Genomic DNA, 16491 nt, shown 5'->3' on the forward strand with positions numbered 1-16491 from the left:
GGTCTAGAGTCTAGAACAGCCAGGGAAACCCTATCTCAAAAAAAAAAAAAAAAAAAAGAAAGAAAGAAAAAGAAATGGAAAGAGAGAGAGAGAGAAAGAGGCAGAGTGATGAGTAGGATTAATCTTAGGTAGTTTCTAATGTCAGTTATCATAGTGAGGTCATCAGTGTGGGTGGGGATGAGGGGCTGAGGGAGATCTGAGAACAAATGAGGTATGGTGGTGCACACCTATACCCAGTACTGGAGAGGTGGAGCCCTAAGGATGAGAACTTGAAAGTCTTTGGCTACATATGAGTTCAAGTCCAGCCTGGGCTACATGAGACCATGTCTCCAAAAAAACAAAACCAGTAACTCTTATGATCTATAATGATGCAATGAGGGAATATGACGGTGGGCCCATGCCAAGGTGTGCCCCTGAGGAATATGCCACGAAACACTCTGGTATAAGTTTATTGGGGAAGGGAGAAGTGAAGGCCTGGGGAAGGGAGAGAGACAGTGAACCATGAGGGCAGGATGGGGGCACCTAGGACAGAAACGGCAGGAACAGCTGGAGTGGTGGGGTCCTTTTATCTGGCAGACACCTGGCACCTGTCAGCAGCAGCTGATGATGCAGGCAATTGCCAGCCACACACCTCACACCCCCAGGGCCACCAGCAGGGTAGCCCGCACACTAGCAGTAACAATGCAAGGCCTTTCTTCCACCTTCTGCGAGTATCCCACCAAAGTGAGTTTCTGAATTCTCATGAGCTTTACTCACGGTAAAACTCCTAAAAGTTGCTTATACTCTCTCCTTCCTTCTCCCTCACACTAACTTCTCAGCTCCCATCATGCCCCTGGCATTTTTTGGTTGTTTTTTCTTTATTAATCTCATCAACAAATCTGTTTGGCCAAAATGCCCAACTGAAATTCTTTTAAACTTATATATTGTGTGTGCACGGTCATAGATGTGCCACTGTGCACATGTAGAGATCGGAGAACTTGAGGGGCTTGGTTCTTCACTTTTTCCATGTTGAGCCCCAAGCATGGGACTCAGGTCATCAGGCCTGGCAGCAAAGCGCCTCTACTCACTGAGCCATCTTTACTAGCCCAAATGTGCAATTCTTTGCCCCATGATTGAATGCACGTTTTTTATAATTTATTTAATTTTGTGTGCATTAGTGTGAAGGTATCAGATCCCTTGGAATTGGTGTTATAGACAGTTGTGCGTTGCCACGTAGGTGCTAGGAATTTAATCTTGGGTCCTTTGAAAGAGCAGTCAGTGCTCTTAGCCACTGAGTCATCTCTCCACCCTCCACTTCATGTCTTTTAAAAGTATTGCTTCTATTTTATTTTCCCTGGAACACTGTTTCTCTTCTGTCCTTGCAAAGCCACAAGCTCTTTACAAAGGCTTTGGTGGAGGTTGTGAAGCAGTAGCAGCCAGTCTAAACTGCAGTGAGGCAATCTGTCCTGGACCCCATGAGATCAGTTCCTGTCACACTGTTATGGATGGCACAGCTCCTGCTGCTCCACAGCTCATCCACAGAGCTTGGGAAGCTCATAAACAAGTGCTTTGGAAATGCCCCTGATGGCAGCGGACTCTACTGTTTCCAGTGATGAACTTCTTAATGGCCTTGTCCTTGGACATGGACTGGGTGCAGGTCATACAGTGAATCAGCTGCAAGTAGTTGAGGCAACCATTGTCTCTCTTTGTTGTTATCTTGGAACAGGACCTAAGTGCTTTTCTAACCCTATCAGTCTAGTGCTGTCCTTATGCACTTGTGTGGGGGCATTCCTGAAGCATGGGCAACCTACCAGTGCCCACACCCCAAAGAAAAATAACTCTCCCCTAGCACCCACCAATTGTCAACAGCTCCTCAGCTAGGTGTGGGGATTTGTGAGCCCCTTCCTCACCCATGCTGGAATTCGCAAACTTCATCTTCCTCCATCAGGCAATGCATGTAGTCTGCAACATTCTGACCCATGATGTACTTCCAATGTACCTCTGTATTGAACTTGCTCTCAGGGTCATAACCAGAGAATTGTTTGGTGCTGTAAGGGGTAAGATGAGCCTTCCATCCACAGTAGTTGCCAATTTGGGCAAGAACTGTATCCAAATAGCAAGCAAAGGCATCAGACTGACCGTCAATGCTTTCCCCATTGTGTTTATCTCCAGTCACCTCCACTTGGCCTCCACAGATCTTGCCTATGCCAAACCTACTGAAAAGTCTGTGGGGCAGCATTGGGCCAGTACAATAGGCTACAGCAGAGTTTGTCAGGCCAGCTTTCACAATGTTCTGGTAGTTTATGTGCACATGATTCAAAGACTATCATATCCCCTTGAATTAATAATGTATTTTCTCTTCTGTGTACCAATTGCATATTTGACAAATACTATCATCCTGTATTTGGGTGCATTGTACTTATTTTTGCACTGGATCACCAATCATGTCTGAACATAGTAGTAACCAGTTTTACCCTCTTGCAGTCTTCTAAAACTTTTTTTTTAATTATGGTTTTTCAAGACAGGGTATCTCTATGTAGCCTTGGTTGCCCAGAACTCCCTTTGTAGATCAGGATGCCCTTGAAATCACAGAGATCCCATCCACCTCTGCCTCCCTGAGTGCTGAAAATAAAGGTGTGTGCCACCAAACCAGGCATAATTTTCTGAATCTTACTTGGTGTCTCTTAAGTACACCCTATTTTTCACAAATCCCATTCTGAGGAATAGAAACCCACAATTGTGCCTCTCACAAACCTGCAGGCCTATAGTGCTAGGAAGGGAGGAAAAGCAAAACAATTTTTAAAAACAAACATTCTAACAGATTACAATCTTGAAACAAATTTGATAGTTAAATATACAGGGGAATGAGAGTAGGAAAACATTAAAAATCTTTGTTTTTCATAAACTGTTATGTTTCTCTCAGAGCAGAAAACCTATGTGCAGTAAAACCACTTATAACACGATAGCCTCACATGCACAGTGAAAAGTACACCAGGAAGTCATGCAATACAGCACCTCTGATTCACTGTATGTTTGCTTAAGCACACTTGAAAACCTTTTACTGTTGTCATTTTTCTCAGCTCCCACCATCAGTTAAAGCAACCCCCTTTTGGGTTATATCCAAAAGGTTATATCCATTTGAGGAGCTGCTCTCCAGGAAATGATGGCACAGCAGGAAAGAGTCCCAGCTCTGAGTATATGAAGCAAGTGAGCCGGGAAAGTTACGCTACTTACACCCTGACCACGTTCTAGCTCTCCATCCTCCAAGTGCTGGGATGAAGGCCCACACCACCACTCCCAGCCAGCCACTTGCTCTTTAGTTCACCAAGTGAACATGAATCATAAATAAAATCTCTTGGCACTCTGCTGCCTCTCGCCATTCATTTCCTTTCCATAAACCTTTCCCATCTGTTTCCATCATCTACCACTCAGTTGCTCAAACTCCCAAGATGAGATGCCATTCTCATTTTCTATCTTCCCCTTCATCCATCACCTGGCCATTGCTGACCTATTGGCATTACTCCAAAAAAACCATCTGCTAAAGCCACTAACACCTTTTGTCCTAATTCCCACGGTTTGCTGGTTGGTTCATTCATGTTTGTCCCTCCTCTCCCTTCCTTTCCTTTTTTTGGGCTGTGTGGAATTGAGTGGGAGTTAAAGCCAAGCTTCATGTAAGTTCTACTACAAAGCCTCACATCCATTCCATGCCTCCTTTCCTGAGTCTCACACAATGCAGCCACATAGCAACCACAATAAATATTTTCCTCTATTTCCACTGTTAATCACCTTCCTTAATGTTTAGACTGACTCCAAAGTTTGTATTTGGCTTTTGAGGTCCTGTAAGACAGGGACTTTAACTCTGGGCTCCTTTTGCCCAGTCTTTGGATCTTATACTGATTCCCTGGGAACGGCAATTCTATTTCAATTTCAGGGCCTTTGCACTTGTTGCTACCATTTTTTTCCCAGACCATGGCATGTTCAGGTCCCAGCTCAGATATCATTTCAAAAAATTCTTTTAGCCATTACTGGTTCTTGAAATGATCTCACCATCTTGGTTAGCTTTTGCATTTGTCTACACCTGTTTTCCATGCTAGAAATAACTGTGCATATGCATTGTTGGGAATTGAAGTCAGTCCCTCAAGCCGAAATTTTTCTTTATGACACAAAGTTCAGTTGTGTGAAGAATGAATATTCACACTAACATGATTTTAAGCCTACTCTTTCCAAAATATCATCCTTATTAATTGCTAAACTAGACTTTGATTTTCTTAGGACAGTGTCTTGCTTTGTAGTCCAAACTAGCCTTATATGTGGTCTTTCTACCTTGACCTTCTGAGGAAGGAGGCTGCAGTTAAGAACAACCATGACCAGTTGACAGTGTTTCCAATTTCCTGGCCTGCTTCCATATTCTTGGGATAGACTCCAGCTGGGAGCCATTCATGAACCATGACATTTGTCTTCCTCACTCTCAAAACAGCAAGTTCACATAATAAAATGCATTACTTCTAATTATCAGAAAAAATCCAAATGTTACTATGTTAAAAGAAATTCTAAGCCGTTTGTGGTGCTGTATGCCTCTAATCCCAACACTCTGGAGGCAGAGGCAGGTGGATTTCTGTGAGTTCCAGGCCAGCCTAGTCTACAAAGAGAGTCTAGGACAGCCAAGGCTACACAGAGAAATCCTGTCTTGAAGAAAAAAAAAAAGAAAGTAATTCTGCTGTCATGGATATCAGCTAATTCCAGCCCATAGGTTTAAATACTAATGGTCAAGAAAGAATGATTTTAGCTTTGGTTTCTCAGCTCTAGAATGAAGCTTTTTTGTTAGCACTTTGCTTTCTTTTACTCAATGACTTAATTACCTCAGTAGGGCTCATTGGTATTTTATACTTTGGATTGTTTTACCATGTATTAGTTGGGTGTACTTAAACACACTTGCATTTGCAACATTTGGATCATGGAGGCAGGAGGTCAAGTGTTTAACAGCATGATTGTTGGGGGGTTTTCTGATGCTGGCCCTCAATATCTGGTTACACCCCTCCTTGTTGTGTAAACCTGCCTAAGTCATTATATCTGATTGGTTGATTAAACAGCCTTTACCTGGGCAGAGCAGAATGGGATAGGTGTGGCTAAGGTTCCCATGCTTTTAGGTTCAAGAGAGAATCATGGGAAACAGACAGACAGGAAGAGAAGAGGAAGGAGGATGCCAGGATGGGTTAGTGTGGATAAGGACCACGTGGGGGCCAGGAGGAAGGACTCCAATAATGGCGGAAAAAGGCCCAGATGAAGAATACAAGTACATACCATGGGATTATGGCTGGAAGGTAGTCCAGATGAGGATGATTAAAATGGATGCCATTGGATTGGGGCTGGGATATGGATGGTGAAGATATTGAGACAATGTAAGTGAAATATCTGCCCGGCCCAAGATGAATAAGACAATTATAAAATCTAACAGATGTCTTCGTCTTATTATTTGTGATAGTGGGTTAAATAATACCACCACAATACTCTAGGGGTTAATAATAATACTATATAGCCCAACATTCATTTATTTAATTTACTTCATTATGAGATAATAAAATCTATTTAAATTATTTTTTCTCTTCCGGTCTGTTAAATCATGCAGAGCCTACAAATGTTGGCATGTTTAATTCTGCAGTTCAGGATGGATCTAAGAACAGCCCATGCAGTGTTTATGATACTACACACCAGATACTGATTGACCTAAGGTGCCACTGTCCCTTCCTAAGGGTGTGAATTTCTCAGTGGTAACTCAATGAAAATACCCTCACCAACCAAAGAGCACGCATAGACTAGACCTAGGCCCCTGACAGCTTGGTCTTCATGTGGATCCCTTAGCAATGAGAGCACAACCTGTCTCTGACAAGGACTCTGTTGCTTGAGTTTGCATCCCTTTCATCTAGCTGGGCTGCCTTGTTTGGCCTCAGTGGAAGATGATGCTCCTAGTCCTGATGCAACTTAAATGTGCCTGGGTGGGTTGATACAAGGGGTTGTGGGGAATTCCCTGATTCTGAGAAGGGTGGAGGAGGGGAAGAGGAGGGAGGGTGGGACTGGGAGAAGAGGAGAGAGGGGCTCCAATCAGGATGTAAAGTGAAAAGATAAAAACATAAGAAAGAAAGGAAGGAAGGAAGGAAAGAAAGAAATAAAGAAAATGACCTAAAGCTAGTTTCCATGCGCTCTGGGTTGTAAAAACAGAGCAGTCTTAGTGTATCTGGAGAGCCAGGTGTGGTGGCTTTAATCCCAGTGCTTGGGAGGCAGAGGCAGGTGGATCTCTGTGATTTCAAGGCCAGCCTAGTCTACAAAGGGAGTCCAGGACAATCAAGGCTACACAGAGAAACCCTGTCTTGAAAAACCATAAAGAGAAATTAGTGTATCTGGAGCTTTACAAGGTAGTTCAGGGATACTAGTAAATGGAGTCCCAGTTTCAGTGACTGGGCCTACCATTCTCTGTAGCTTTCCTGAGTTCCCTGATCTACTGTAGTACCAGTACCAAGCCCAGAAAGGACACTGTAGGATACTTTGATGTGCAGAGCTTCAGGCTGCTGGTGATATAACCCTACAATACTATATCAACCTTGAACGTCTGACTTTTCTGTCTTCATCCGAGTGCTGGGATTAAAGGCCGCCAGGTCCAGCATTATGTAGTGCTGCCACAGACTGAACCCAGATTGTGTATGCTAAGCAAGCACTCTCCTGACTGAGCTCAGGACCCAACCTCATACATGAGAAACTTTAAACTACTGTCTCCAAGGAGTCAGACTTCACAGAATTTTGGTTTTTTTTTTGTTTGTTTGTTTGTTTGTTTAACATGTATGTGCATATACAGGTACACATGCAAGCTGCAAGAATATATGCATGTGGAGGCCAGAAGCTGACATGGTGCTTCCTTGATCACTCACCTTATTTTTTGACAGTGACTCTCACTGCTTCAGCTCCTTGCTTCAGCCAGTGTGGCGAGCCAGCAAGCCCCAAGAACCCTTCTCTATCTCACTGGCACTGGGACTATAGGTATTTGCTACCACGACCAGCTTTTTTTTTTTTTTTTTTTTTTTCCTCTCTGAGTCAGGGTTTCTCTGTGTAGTCTTGGCTCTCCTGGATTTACTTTGTAGATCAGGTTGGCCTCAAACCCATGGAGATCTGCCTACCTCTGCCTCCGAGTGCTGGTTTTGTAGGCATGTGCCATTCTCACCCGGCTACAGCCAGCCTTTGAAACTGAATATTGATCCAAACTCAGGCCATCATGTTTATAAGGAAAGCACTTTAGTGACTGGCCATCTCCTCAGCCCCATAACATCTATTATATAAGTTTTTGCTGCTAGGGATGGAACTGGGGGCCTTCTGTCTGCTAACTAAACTACCACTAAGCTACAAGCCTAGTGGGCTTTTTTAGAAGGGGTTCTTGCTCAAGCAATCCTCCTGCCTCAGTATTCCCTATAGCTCTCTTAGTGTATGCTATCATGTTTTGATATTTTAAGATATTTAGCTGACTTCACCCTTTATCTGAAACTCCAGCACTAGACAGACAGGCTGAAGTAGAAGGATGGAGGGCTTGAGGCCAGCCTCGTATGTCTCACTGCATACCAAGACAGTATCAAAAACATATAATGCCCAGAAGCTGGCACCACATCATAGAGTAATTTTGGCATTTCCCCATGTTAGGTCCTTTTAAAAGGCTTAAAGACAGCTTTTAAAAAAGATCTCTTTTGTTACCCAGTCAGCTCCAGATATTAGAAAAAGTTGTAAAAGTTAGAAAAATGTAAAGATGTAAGCAGGTCCCAGTTGCTGGAGGTAGTTTGAAGGATGTGAACAACAGAGAACTGATTGGGACAAGACTTTCTTCATAAACTGAAAGGCACTGTCACCTTCTCTGATGATGACACAGCCTTACATATAGCAGTAAAATTTTGGTGTCTCACCCTTACCTTTCCTCTGTCAGAAGAAAGCAACCTCCCAGGACTGGCCAATACCAAGCTCCTATAACTTTCCAACTAACGAGTGCAGCTACCTTGTCCTGATTACACAATACCAATGACCCTGGAAATAAAGGGCCTTATTGTGTCTGGACACATTCCAGGTTGGAGCAAAAGCAAATTTTCAACTGAGTGTGATTTTAGTGCAGTTACAGGTACAAATCTCTGAGTACAAATGTCTACTCAAATAAATATTACTGCCTCAAATAAAATGTCTGTTTGAACCCATATTTTAGAAAGGAAAAGATAACCAAAGAAGTGTAATATGACTTCATTGAGGCTCTTAGAACTTTTTCTTCTGAATACTGACCCCATACTTTTGTTTTAAACTTTTGACAAGGAAGTCTTGTCAAAAAAAAAATTTTTTTTTTCTACAGTCTCCTGCATTCCAGGTGAGCTTCAAACTTGCAATGGCATAGATGACCTTGGACTCCTTCTGATTCTCTTGCCTCTACTTTCCCAGGTGTTGGGATTATAGATGTATGCCACTGTGCCTGGCACATGAAGTACAGGTGACAGGACCCAGAGCTTCATGGATGAAAACTGAGTTTCATCCCAAGCTAGCATGTAAACATTTCTCTTATTTCTTGGGAATACCTTGAGTTGAAAAGTTGTACCTAGCAGAGGCAGGTAGATCTCTGTGAGTTCGAAGTCAGCCTAGTCTACAAAGCTAGTACTAGGACAGCCAGAGTTACACAGAGAACCTTGTCTCAAAAAAGCAAAAAGAAAGACAGAAAGAAAAAAAGAAAAAGTTGTATCTAGAAATGTTAACACAGGATGTCAACACTTTAAGTAGAAGGTATCTTTTCCCACAAAAGCCAAATAGAGAAAACAAAGTGTTACTAACATTTTCTATTTATTCATTAATAAAAAGTGCATAGTACAAGCCCTTTACCCCAATCCAAGTACCCAGTAAAAGATTAACAACAGATGCCAAATGGCACGGACTGATTTGTTTGGCATGATTAAAACATTTAGAAACAGCAAATCACAGTTAGTACATTACATGACCACTTTTGCCTTTAACAAAATAATCACTGGATATGTAACAAATACACAGGATTCTTCATTGAGAAATATAAGACTCTCCCTATTTTCTATTGCAATGACAAATTCTAAACCATTTGTCATTTCCTTCTTCAAGTTGCTGTTTTGTGTTTTAAGCTGAGCTGGTCAAACTTGAGCACAAAATCACTGGGAGATAAACTTTCATTTAGAGTGACAGACTTCCACAATTTCTTTAAAAATCTAAGATTAATAACTCTATAAACACTATCACAGAAACTAAATGGATCTGTGGGACAGTAATACTCAATGGCTACTGTGGAGAATCTCTGCGCATTGTAAAACATGCTTACAGGGGACAGTGTCTAGATACATGATAAAATCTGCTATAAACAGTCCCAATGTTAACCTCTCCCATGTGGAAAAAAGAAAAACAAAACTAGAGTTTGCATAAAGCAGTATGAAGGGACTCTCAAATGAATTCTAGGTAGCATGAATGGCCTAAAGGAACAAGAATGTAAGCTTTCTGTTTTAACAGAGTTGTAGCTACAGATCAAGTAAATGTTTGCAAGCCAAACAATGCTGTAAGTATATGCTCGATTAAAGAGCCACATGTAGAAGCTTCAAGAAGAGAATAATATAAATTATTAGTTAGGTTAATACTAATATTCTCTGCAGGATACCATTATTTTAGGAATATAGAAAAAAATTCAAAGAAAACAAAAAATATCAAAGAATAAAAAGTAAAAACCCAAGGCCAAGTACTTTTCAAAGAAATTCAACTGTTTAAGAGGCATTGAAATGTATGGATCATATTTTCTATACAATTGTGATCATATATATTTCTGGTGAACATGTAACTAGGCCTCTTCTATGTCAGAAAGGAAAACTAAGGGATTAAAAAACTTAATTAAAAAACTACTAACTTAATAGAGGGTTCACATAGGAAAAGGCCAAGATATTTAGACAATAGTGAATGTGATAGATGAACACATGGAATAAGAGTTCATGTTTCTTGGTCTCTAATACTAGCTGTTCTGTATCTACATTTCATTCATTTTTTTTTTTTTCACCAAGGTAAAGTCTCAACTACTTGTGAGGCAGACTCAGCTCTCCATGAGGTCTAGCTTCGGCAGCTTATAACAGACTGTTGGGACACATGTGCAGCCTTCAAAGGCTGAGGACAGGAAAAGAAACACTACAGAATTCAGCTCCATTTGATGCCATCCCAATTTCGCTCAGCTTTAAGTCCTTAACCCATGTTTTCCTTTGTGAGGCAAGGTCTTCCTGTGTAGCCAAGTTCACCTGAAATTTACTATGTAGCTTAGTCTGGTCCCAAGACTGCCGCCATATCTGGTTTTGGGGTTAAACTGGCTACTAGCAATGAAGTGCAGAAGACCTCTGGGTGGCCATGCAAGAGAGAAATCCTTTACCCTGTGTTGTTCATTTGTTCAGGATTTAACTTACCTGGGTTGTCACCCCTGTGTAAGCACAAGTAGCTAAGAAGGGGTTATGTATTTTAAGCGTTGAGCACGAAGCCGAGTGAGCCCAGAGGAATGGAAGCAGCCAGTATCACAGTACAGGATGAAGAGATGCCTTCAGAAATGCTCACGGGCCAGAGCATAACCATCACACGGGGAGATAACTACAGTGTCACAAGCCTGTCGATGGTGAAGTGATGGAGAACTTTATTAAGTTCACAGTTTCTCGGATCTGTACAGTGGCAGCGTACTGACCGAGGAGGGAACATCCTCATGGTGATAGCAAAATATGTTCTGGCCCTGACAAAGAACTTGCAGTTTCTTTCTAGAAAAAAAAAAAAAAGTCTAGGCCTTCTAGGTGTGTTCAGATGTCATTGTATTCATTGCTTTTGAACTGAGGAAAACAATGCAACCTCTTACTTTCTAAACACATTTCAAAATGTCAGTTACCAATGCTCCTTCTTAGTCCAATGCATTCACATCCCATTATTAAACAGAATCGAGCCAAGAGGTGAGAAAAATAGTCTGTCATTTTTCTCATTTCCCTTGGAATGGCTTTTTTCTTCATAAGTCAGAAGGGCAAAAAAATTTACAAGGACTCAAACAAATTAAAAAAGAAAAGAAAATGGAAAAGGTTTTAAAAGTAATTAAATGGAGCCAGGTGTGGTGGTGCATGTCTGTAACCCCAATTCTCAGAGAGGCAGAGGCAAGCAGATTACTGTGAGTTCAAGGCCAGCCTGGTCTATAATGTGAGTCCAGGACTGCCAAGGCTACACATGGAGAAACCCTGTCTCAAAAAAAAAAACAACAAAACAAAAACAACAACAAAAAAAACAAAAACAACAACAACAAAAAGGTAAATGGGTATTAAAATGTCAGCCCACACACACAGAAGAATGATGACTTCATTTTAACAGGGAAGCGTTCGAATGAAAGAGCATCTTGCTGAGAGGCACACACTTAAAAAACAAATACAGCTCAAGTTAGTATGGGATAGACTGTACCTGGCAAAGGCAGAAAGAGTTGACTCTCCTTTCATGAGCTGTGTAAGGCTAGTGTACAGTGGCTTTCAACGACACACAACGGATTCTAAACCAACCACTATATTAATCAATCATGTTTATTTAAAGTATTCTTAACATCAGAAATTTTTAAATGGGAATTAAAAAAAAATCAGTAAATAATCAATTAATTTTTCCTATTCTAGTCACATAAGCCAGCCGAAGCCAGGCAGATTTCATCTGGAGGCTGGAAGGAGAATGTTCTGAAGTTTCACTGTCCCAAGGACTACAGAAAACTGCTACCCACAAATAAACTGCCAAGGTAAAGTAACTACAGTGAGGCTCTGCCACTCATACCAGACAACCCCAAATAAATACCTTATGAAAAGAATTAAAATCTATCAAAACCACTTAAAATACTTAAATGCAGAAATGTCAATTTTCCTTCAGTTGGGCCAGAAACCGCCACAGACATTATGATCACAGTTCCCAGGAGAACCAGTGGAATGTTTTAGCTTAGGCCAACCAACAAAGCCCCGTGAACTTTTCAATAGAATCATTTACTCAGGTATACTGTAAATAAGAACTGTGGCAACACAGGAAGCAAAAGTCAGTTTGCAAGTGAGATTTCTAGAAGCTCATGAAAACAATATCATCCCAAATTGCAGATGGAAAAAGAAAAATGGTTAGGAGTAGTACTCTGGTCATCTTCAGTCATTTGGTCGTGCAAGGTGTTAAACAATCTCTGCTTCCCACATCATAACATTAATCCACAGGAGGAGCTGGTGGATCCTGTCCCTGGCATTAAGAAAAAAATGGGTTAAATGACTTTCATCTAATAACGTAAGAAAGGAGCCTGTCCCCAACACCTTCATGGTAAGTGTTTTTGCAGTCTTTCTTTTTCACATGAGGTAAACTTTGTGGGTTGGCAGTGTTTGCCCATTCTCGCATGTGGTGTTGAAGAAAGGGAAGCTGCAGCAGTGATGGGATTGGCCACCCGTCTCACTAATGTGATTGGCTGCGTGCAGCACTCTCAAGTAGACACTTTACCAGAACATGGCTCAGGTGCATGTGACAAATTTCTTCCCACTCCAAGAGAAGCCTCCTTACAATGAAGTCTGTAGGAAGAAGAAAGACACTGGCTATGCATGTGTGTATGTATGTATGTATTTAGAATGGCTATGTATAAATCTGAAGGTGGTGGCACACGCCTTTATTCCCAGGCACTCGGGAGGCAGAGACAGGCAGATCTCAGTCTACAGAGCAAGTTCCAGGACAGCCAGGGCTACACAGAGAAACCCTGTCTCAAAAAATAATAATAATAATAAATGAATGAATGAATGAGAAGATAAAAGCTCTGCTAAGCTATATGGCCTGGGACGTTTGAGGCTTGAGCTACAAAATGAGTTCATGGCCAGCTGGGATACCCAATGAGACTTTATCTCAAAATAGAAAAGAGAGGGAGAGTAATGGGGCTCTTAGGACGCTGGAAGGCTTTGTTTATTTACCCTGGTGTGCTCTGTAACGGTGAGCAGCATTTCTACTGCAGGTTTTTTTTTTCTCTGTTCCTGGCTTAGGACTATTGTTCCTAGGACACAACACCCTAGGTCCAGGGTGGTGTGTCACTTGTTATGGCTTCTAAGTCAGGGTGAGTTGGATTTCTCTATCTCTAAACACTGGAGAAACTGCTCCCTGACACAAAAACAATAAAGGTATCCACAGAATATAAGAAAGAAGGCTAAGAAAGAAATACTTTACATACACAAGCTTTTTATGCCATTACCCTTTCCAAGGAAAGTCTAAAGTACATTAAAGCATCCTTTCCTTCTTCCTTAAGACAGATGGGGTCTCACTGTGTAGACAAGGCTGGCCTTGAATTCAAAGAGATCCAAGGGCAGCTGTCTCCCAAGTTCTGGGATTAAAGGGTGCACCATCACAGCCTGCAGAGGAGAACCTGTGTGTGCCAATGGAGCCGTTCTTAGCTAATTCAGCATAGGGCTACATGTTCTACTCCTAAAAGCTCCACAGTGTTTTCCTCTTAATTTAAGAACTGCTTGTAAATTCTCACATTGACAACATAAGGCTACAGAGGAAAAAAAATTTTGAGACAGGGTCTCCTAAAGGCCACGCTAGGCTCTAGGTTGCTATGAATCAACAAAAGATGACCTTGAATTTTTGATGTCCACAGAGGAGGTGTGTGTCAGCTCATCCTGCTTATGAGGTGTTGGGTAGTCAGTGCAGGGCTTCATGCATGCCAGGCAAGTAGTCTACCAACTAAGCCATATCCCTAGCCTGAAAACATCTTTTCCTTGATGCTGTGTCATTTTACAGATACTCCCTCCCCTCCCTGAAACAGGATCTCACTTTGTAGTACAAGGAGGCCTAGCTTTCACTAGGTAGGTTAGGCTAGCCTTGAACTTGTGGCAGTCCTCCTGGCCCACCATCCCAAGTGCAGGGATTACAGATGTAAGCCATATCTAGCTCTATTTTTGTTATTTTTTTTTATATTCATCTCCACAGAAGACGACTGGAAACTGAAAGATTTATTATGACTACATTGAAATAATTCAGTCCAAGAATTAAGTTTTTCTTTCAATAACTTAGGTATTTCAGTCAAAACAAACACCCCCACCCACAGAAGATTAATAGTAATTCTTACACTGTGAGGACTGGAGGGCTTTCCAGGGAGGCTGGAGCCTCTAAGATTAGGAGGCCTCAGTAAGAACAAGAGCACTGCAATCACCATCCAGGCCATCAGGATCACAGTAATACTGATGCCGTTGTCAGTGGAGGGTCCTGGCACTAAAGACAAACAAAAACAGCATCTGTAGCAAAACTGCATCATGACTGTAACATTGTGAAGTAAAGGTAAAAACAGATCCTAATGCGTAAGTGCTAGCTTTAAAAATCACACTAAGAAAACCACTGATAATTTATAGTACAGCTGTCAACCAGCATATTCCAGTTTCCCTTTCTTTCATGCAAGAAAATCTACAAGGCAGCTTGTTAGTCACAAACCAAATTAAAGAAGAGACTTTGACTAGTGTAATAGTCCTTTACAGTTTTATTGATTTTTTTTTTATTATGTGTATGTGTGAATGTCTCTGTGTGGATATGAGCATGCGCACACAGGCACCCATGGAAGGCAAAGCAGTTGGCTTCCAGAGCTGGAGTAATAGGCAGATGGTAAGCCATCTGACATGGGTGCTGGGAACCAACTCTGGCCCTCTACAAGAGAAGTAGTACATGCCTTTAACCACAGAGGCACCTGTCCATCCCCACACTGGAAGTTAATAATATGTGTTAACAGAATCCTGGGAGTTAGGGAACAGTTAGGGACACTTATCACTGATGCTCCATGGGCTATATAGTTTCACACTGATTGCAAGGTTCATAGACTCAGGAAACCACAAATCCATAGATTTGCCATCAACTAAAGAAGCCAGATTAAGAATACCTAGTAGAGGGCTGGAGAGATGGCTCAGAGGTTAAGAGCACTTGCTGTTCTTCCCAAGGTCCTGAGTTCAATTCCCAGCAACCACATGTTGGCTCATAAACATCTATAGTAAGATCTGGTGTGCAGGCAGAATGTTGTATAAATAATAAATAAATCTTAAAAAAAAAAAAAAAAGAATACCTAGTAGAGGGCTGGAGACATGGCTCAGAGTTTTGAGCCATGTTTTGTTGCCTTTGCAGAGGATCCACATTTAGTTCCCAGCACCTACAATGGTGGCTTATAATCAGTCATCTGTAGCTCTAGTTCCAGGTGACCCAATACCCTCTTCTGACCTCCACAGGTACCACAAGACAAACATACAGGCAAAGCATAAAATAAGTAAATCTAAAAAAAAAAAATTTAAACACCAATGTCATGCCTTTAACCCCAGCACTCAGGATAGAGGCAGATGGACACAAGGTGGTAAGTGCCTTTGTCAGTTTTATTTCAACTTTGTTGGATCCTATTCTTCTTGCACAGGGTCTATTCATTATTCTCAGGTCTCCAAGGTAGCCTAGGCTAGCCTCAAATGCCTCATTTTCCTTCCCCTAACTCCCAGACAAAGGTGTGTCATCATACCTAAAAACACTAGTAATGCAAACGTCTGTGCTGTGCAAGCCAGTGTGTAACCATGGCTTATCATTCAACTCTGCACACCATGGCCTGACCTTTGCTCGTGTAACTTGGACCTACTTATCTAATCTTCACTTTCTCCAACATTATCTTTCCTAGTTACTCCATACCTTCTTCTTGAGCCAATATTTCCCTTGCCTGGCTGTATATCAGCAAGGCCTGTGACCTCTACAGAATCCTCCAGATTCTGAGGCCCTGAGTCAGACCATCTGATTCAGGAGCAGCATAGGGTGTGGTTTAATACTTGTTTTAAACTTTCTGAAATGAATATGATGCACTAATAATTCAATACTACTCTGCCAGTGAACTATGCAGACTCAGTCCTTCCAAAGTTTCCCTTGAACTCCACCCTGTCCAGGCTGAGGACCAAACAAACCCAAGGCCTTGCACAAGCTGTGGAACTGCTCCAGTCATTGCCTAGGTCATTAACTTTTTAAGAGCTGAGACCATCTTATGGCTCTTTGAATCTACTATCTTTCAGCTATTTGATCTTGGTACCTTGGTTTCTTTGTCTGTGAAAGGTAAACCTCCCCATCACCTCATAGGGGAGCAGTGGGTACTGAGATGGGCAGGGCACAGAAAGCAGAATGGCCTGGTCTGCTACACAGTAGATATTAGGCAAGCATTCACTATCAGCAATAGGACCAGCCTGAATTCAGTAAAATGTGGATCCTGGTAGACATACCCTGGAGTAGGATAAGGCAGTGAAGCATCAAAACAAATACAAAAGGTGGCAGAACAGAGAAACACAGCCAACCCTCAGTGACTAAATGGGATGGTGGTGGGGGGGGAAGAACAAAGGAGGGGCAGGAGTGGGCAGCAAAATCCCTCATTTGAAACTCTGAATAGATGTAATTTTTCTGAACTTCAAGGTTTGATTTTTTTTTTTTTTTTTTTTTTTTTTT

At 41.7% G+C, this 16491-nt stretch overlaps 1 protein-coding gene and 1 pseudogene across 1 annotated transcript in view; both read right to left on the reverse strand.

Moving 5' to 3' along the window:
* Window positions 1-1885: 1885 nt before the first annotated feature.
* On the reverse strand, window positions 1886-3480 carry LOC129688830 (60S ribosomal protein L5-like; annotated as a pseudogene).
* An 8078-nt stretch (window positions 3481-11558) lies between these two features.
* Smim14 (small integral membrane protein 14) overlaps window positions 11559-16491 on the reverse strand; it is a 45608-nt gene continuing 40675 nt past the window's right edge. The window contains exons 4-5 of the mRNA XM_055623912.1: window positions 14117-14259; window positions 11559-12255 (exon numbers count right to left, since the gene is read on the reverse strand). Of these exons, the coding sequence (XP_055479887.1) occupies window positions 12223-12255; window positions 14117-14259 (176 nt within the window). The 3' untranslated portion in view covers window positions 11559-12222. The remainder of the gene's footprint in view (window positions 12256-14116; window positions 14260-16491) is intronic.

This window comes from Psammomys obesus, unplaced genomic scaffold, assembly GCF_907164565.1.
Source record: "Psammomys obesus unplaced genomic scaffold, mPsaObe1.curated_primary_1811, whole genome shotgun sequence".
Lineage (NCBI taxonomy): Eukaryota > Metazoa > Chordata > Mammalia > Rodentia > Muridae > Psammomys > Psammomys obesus.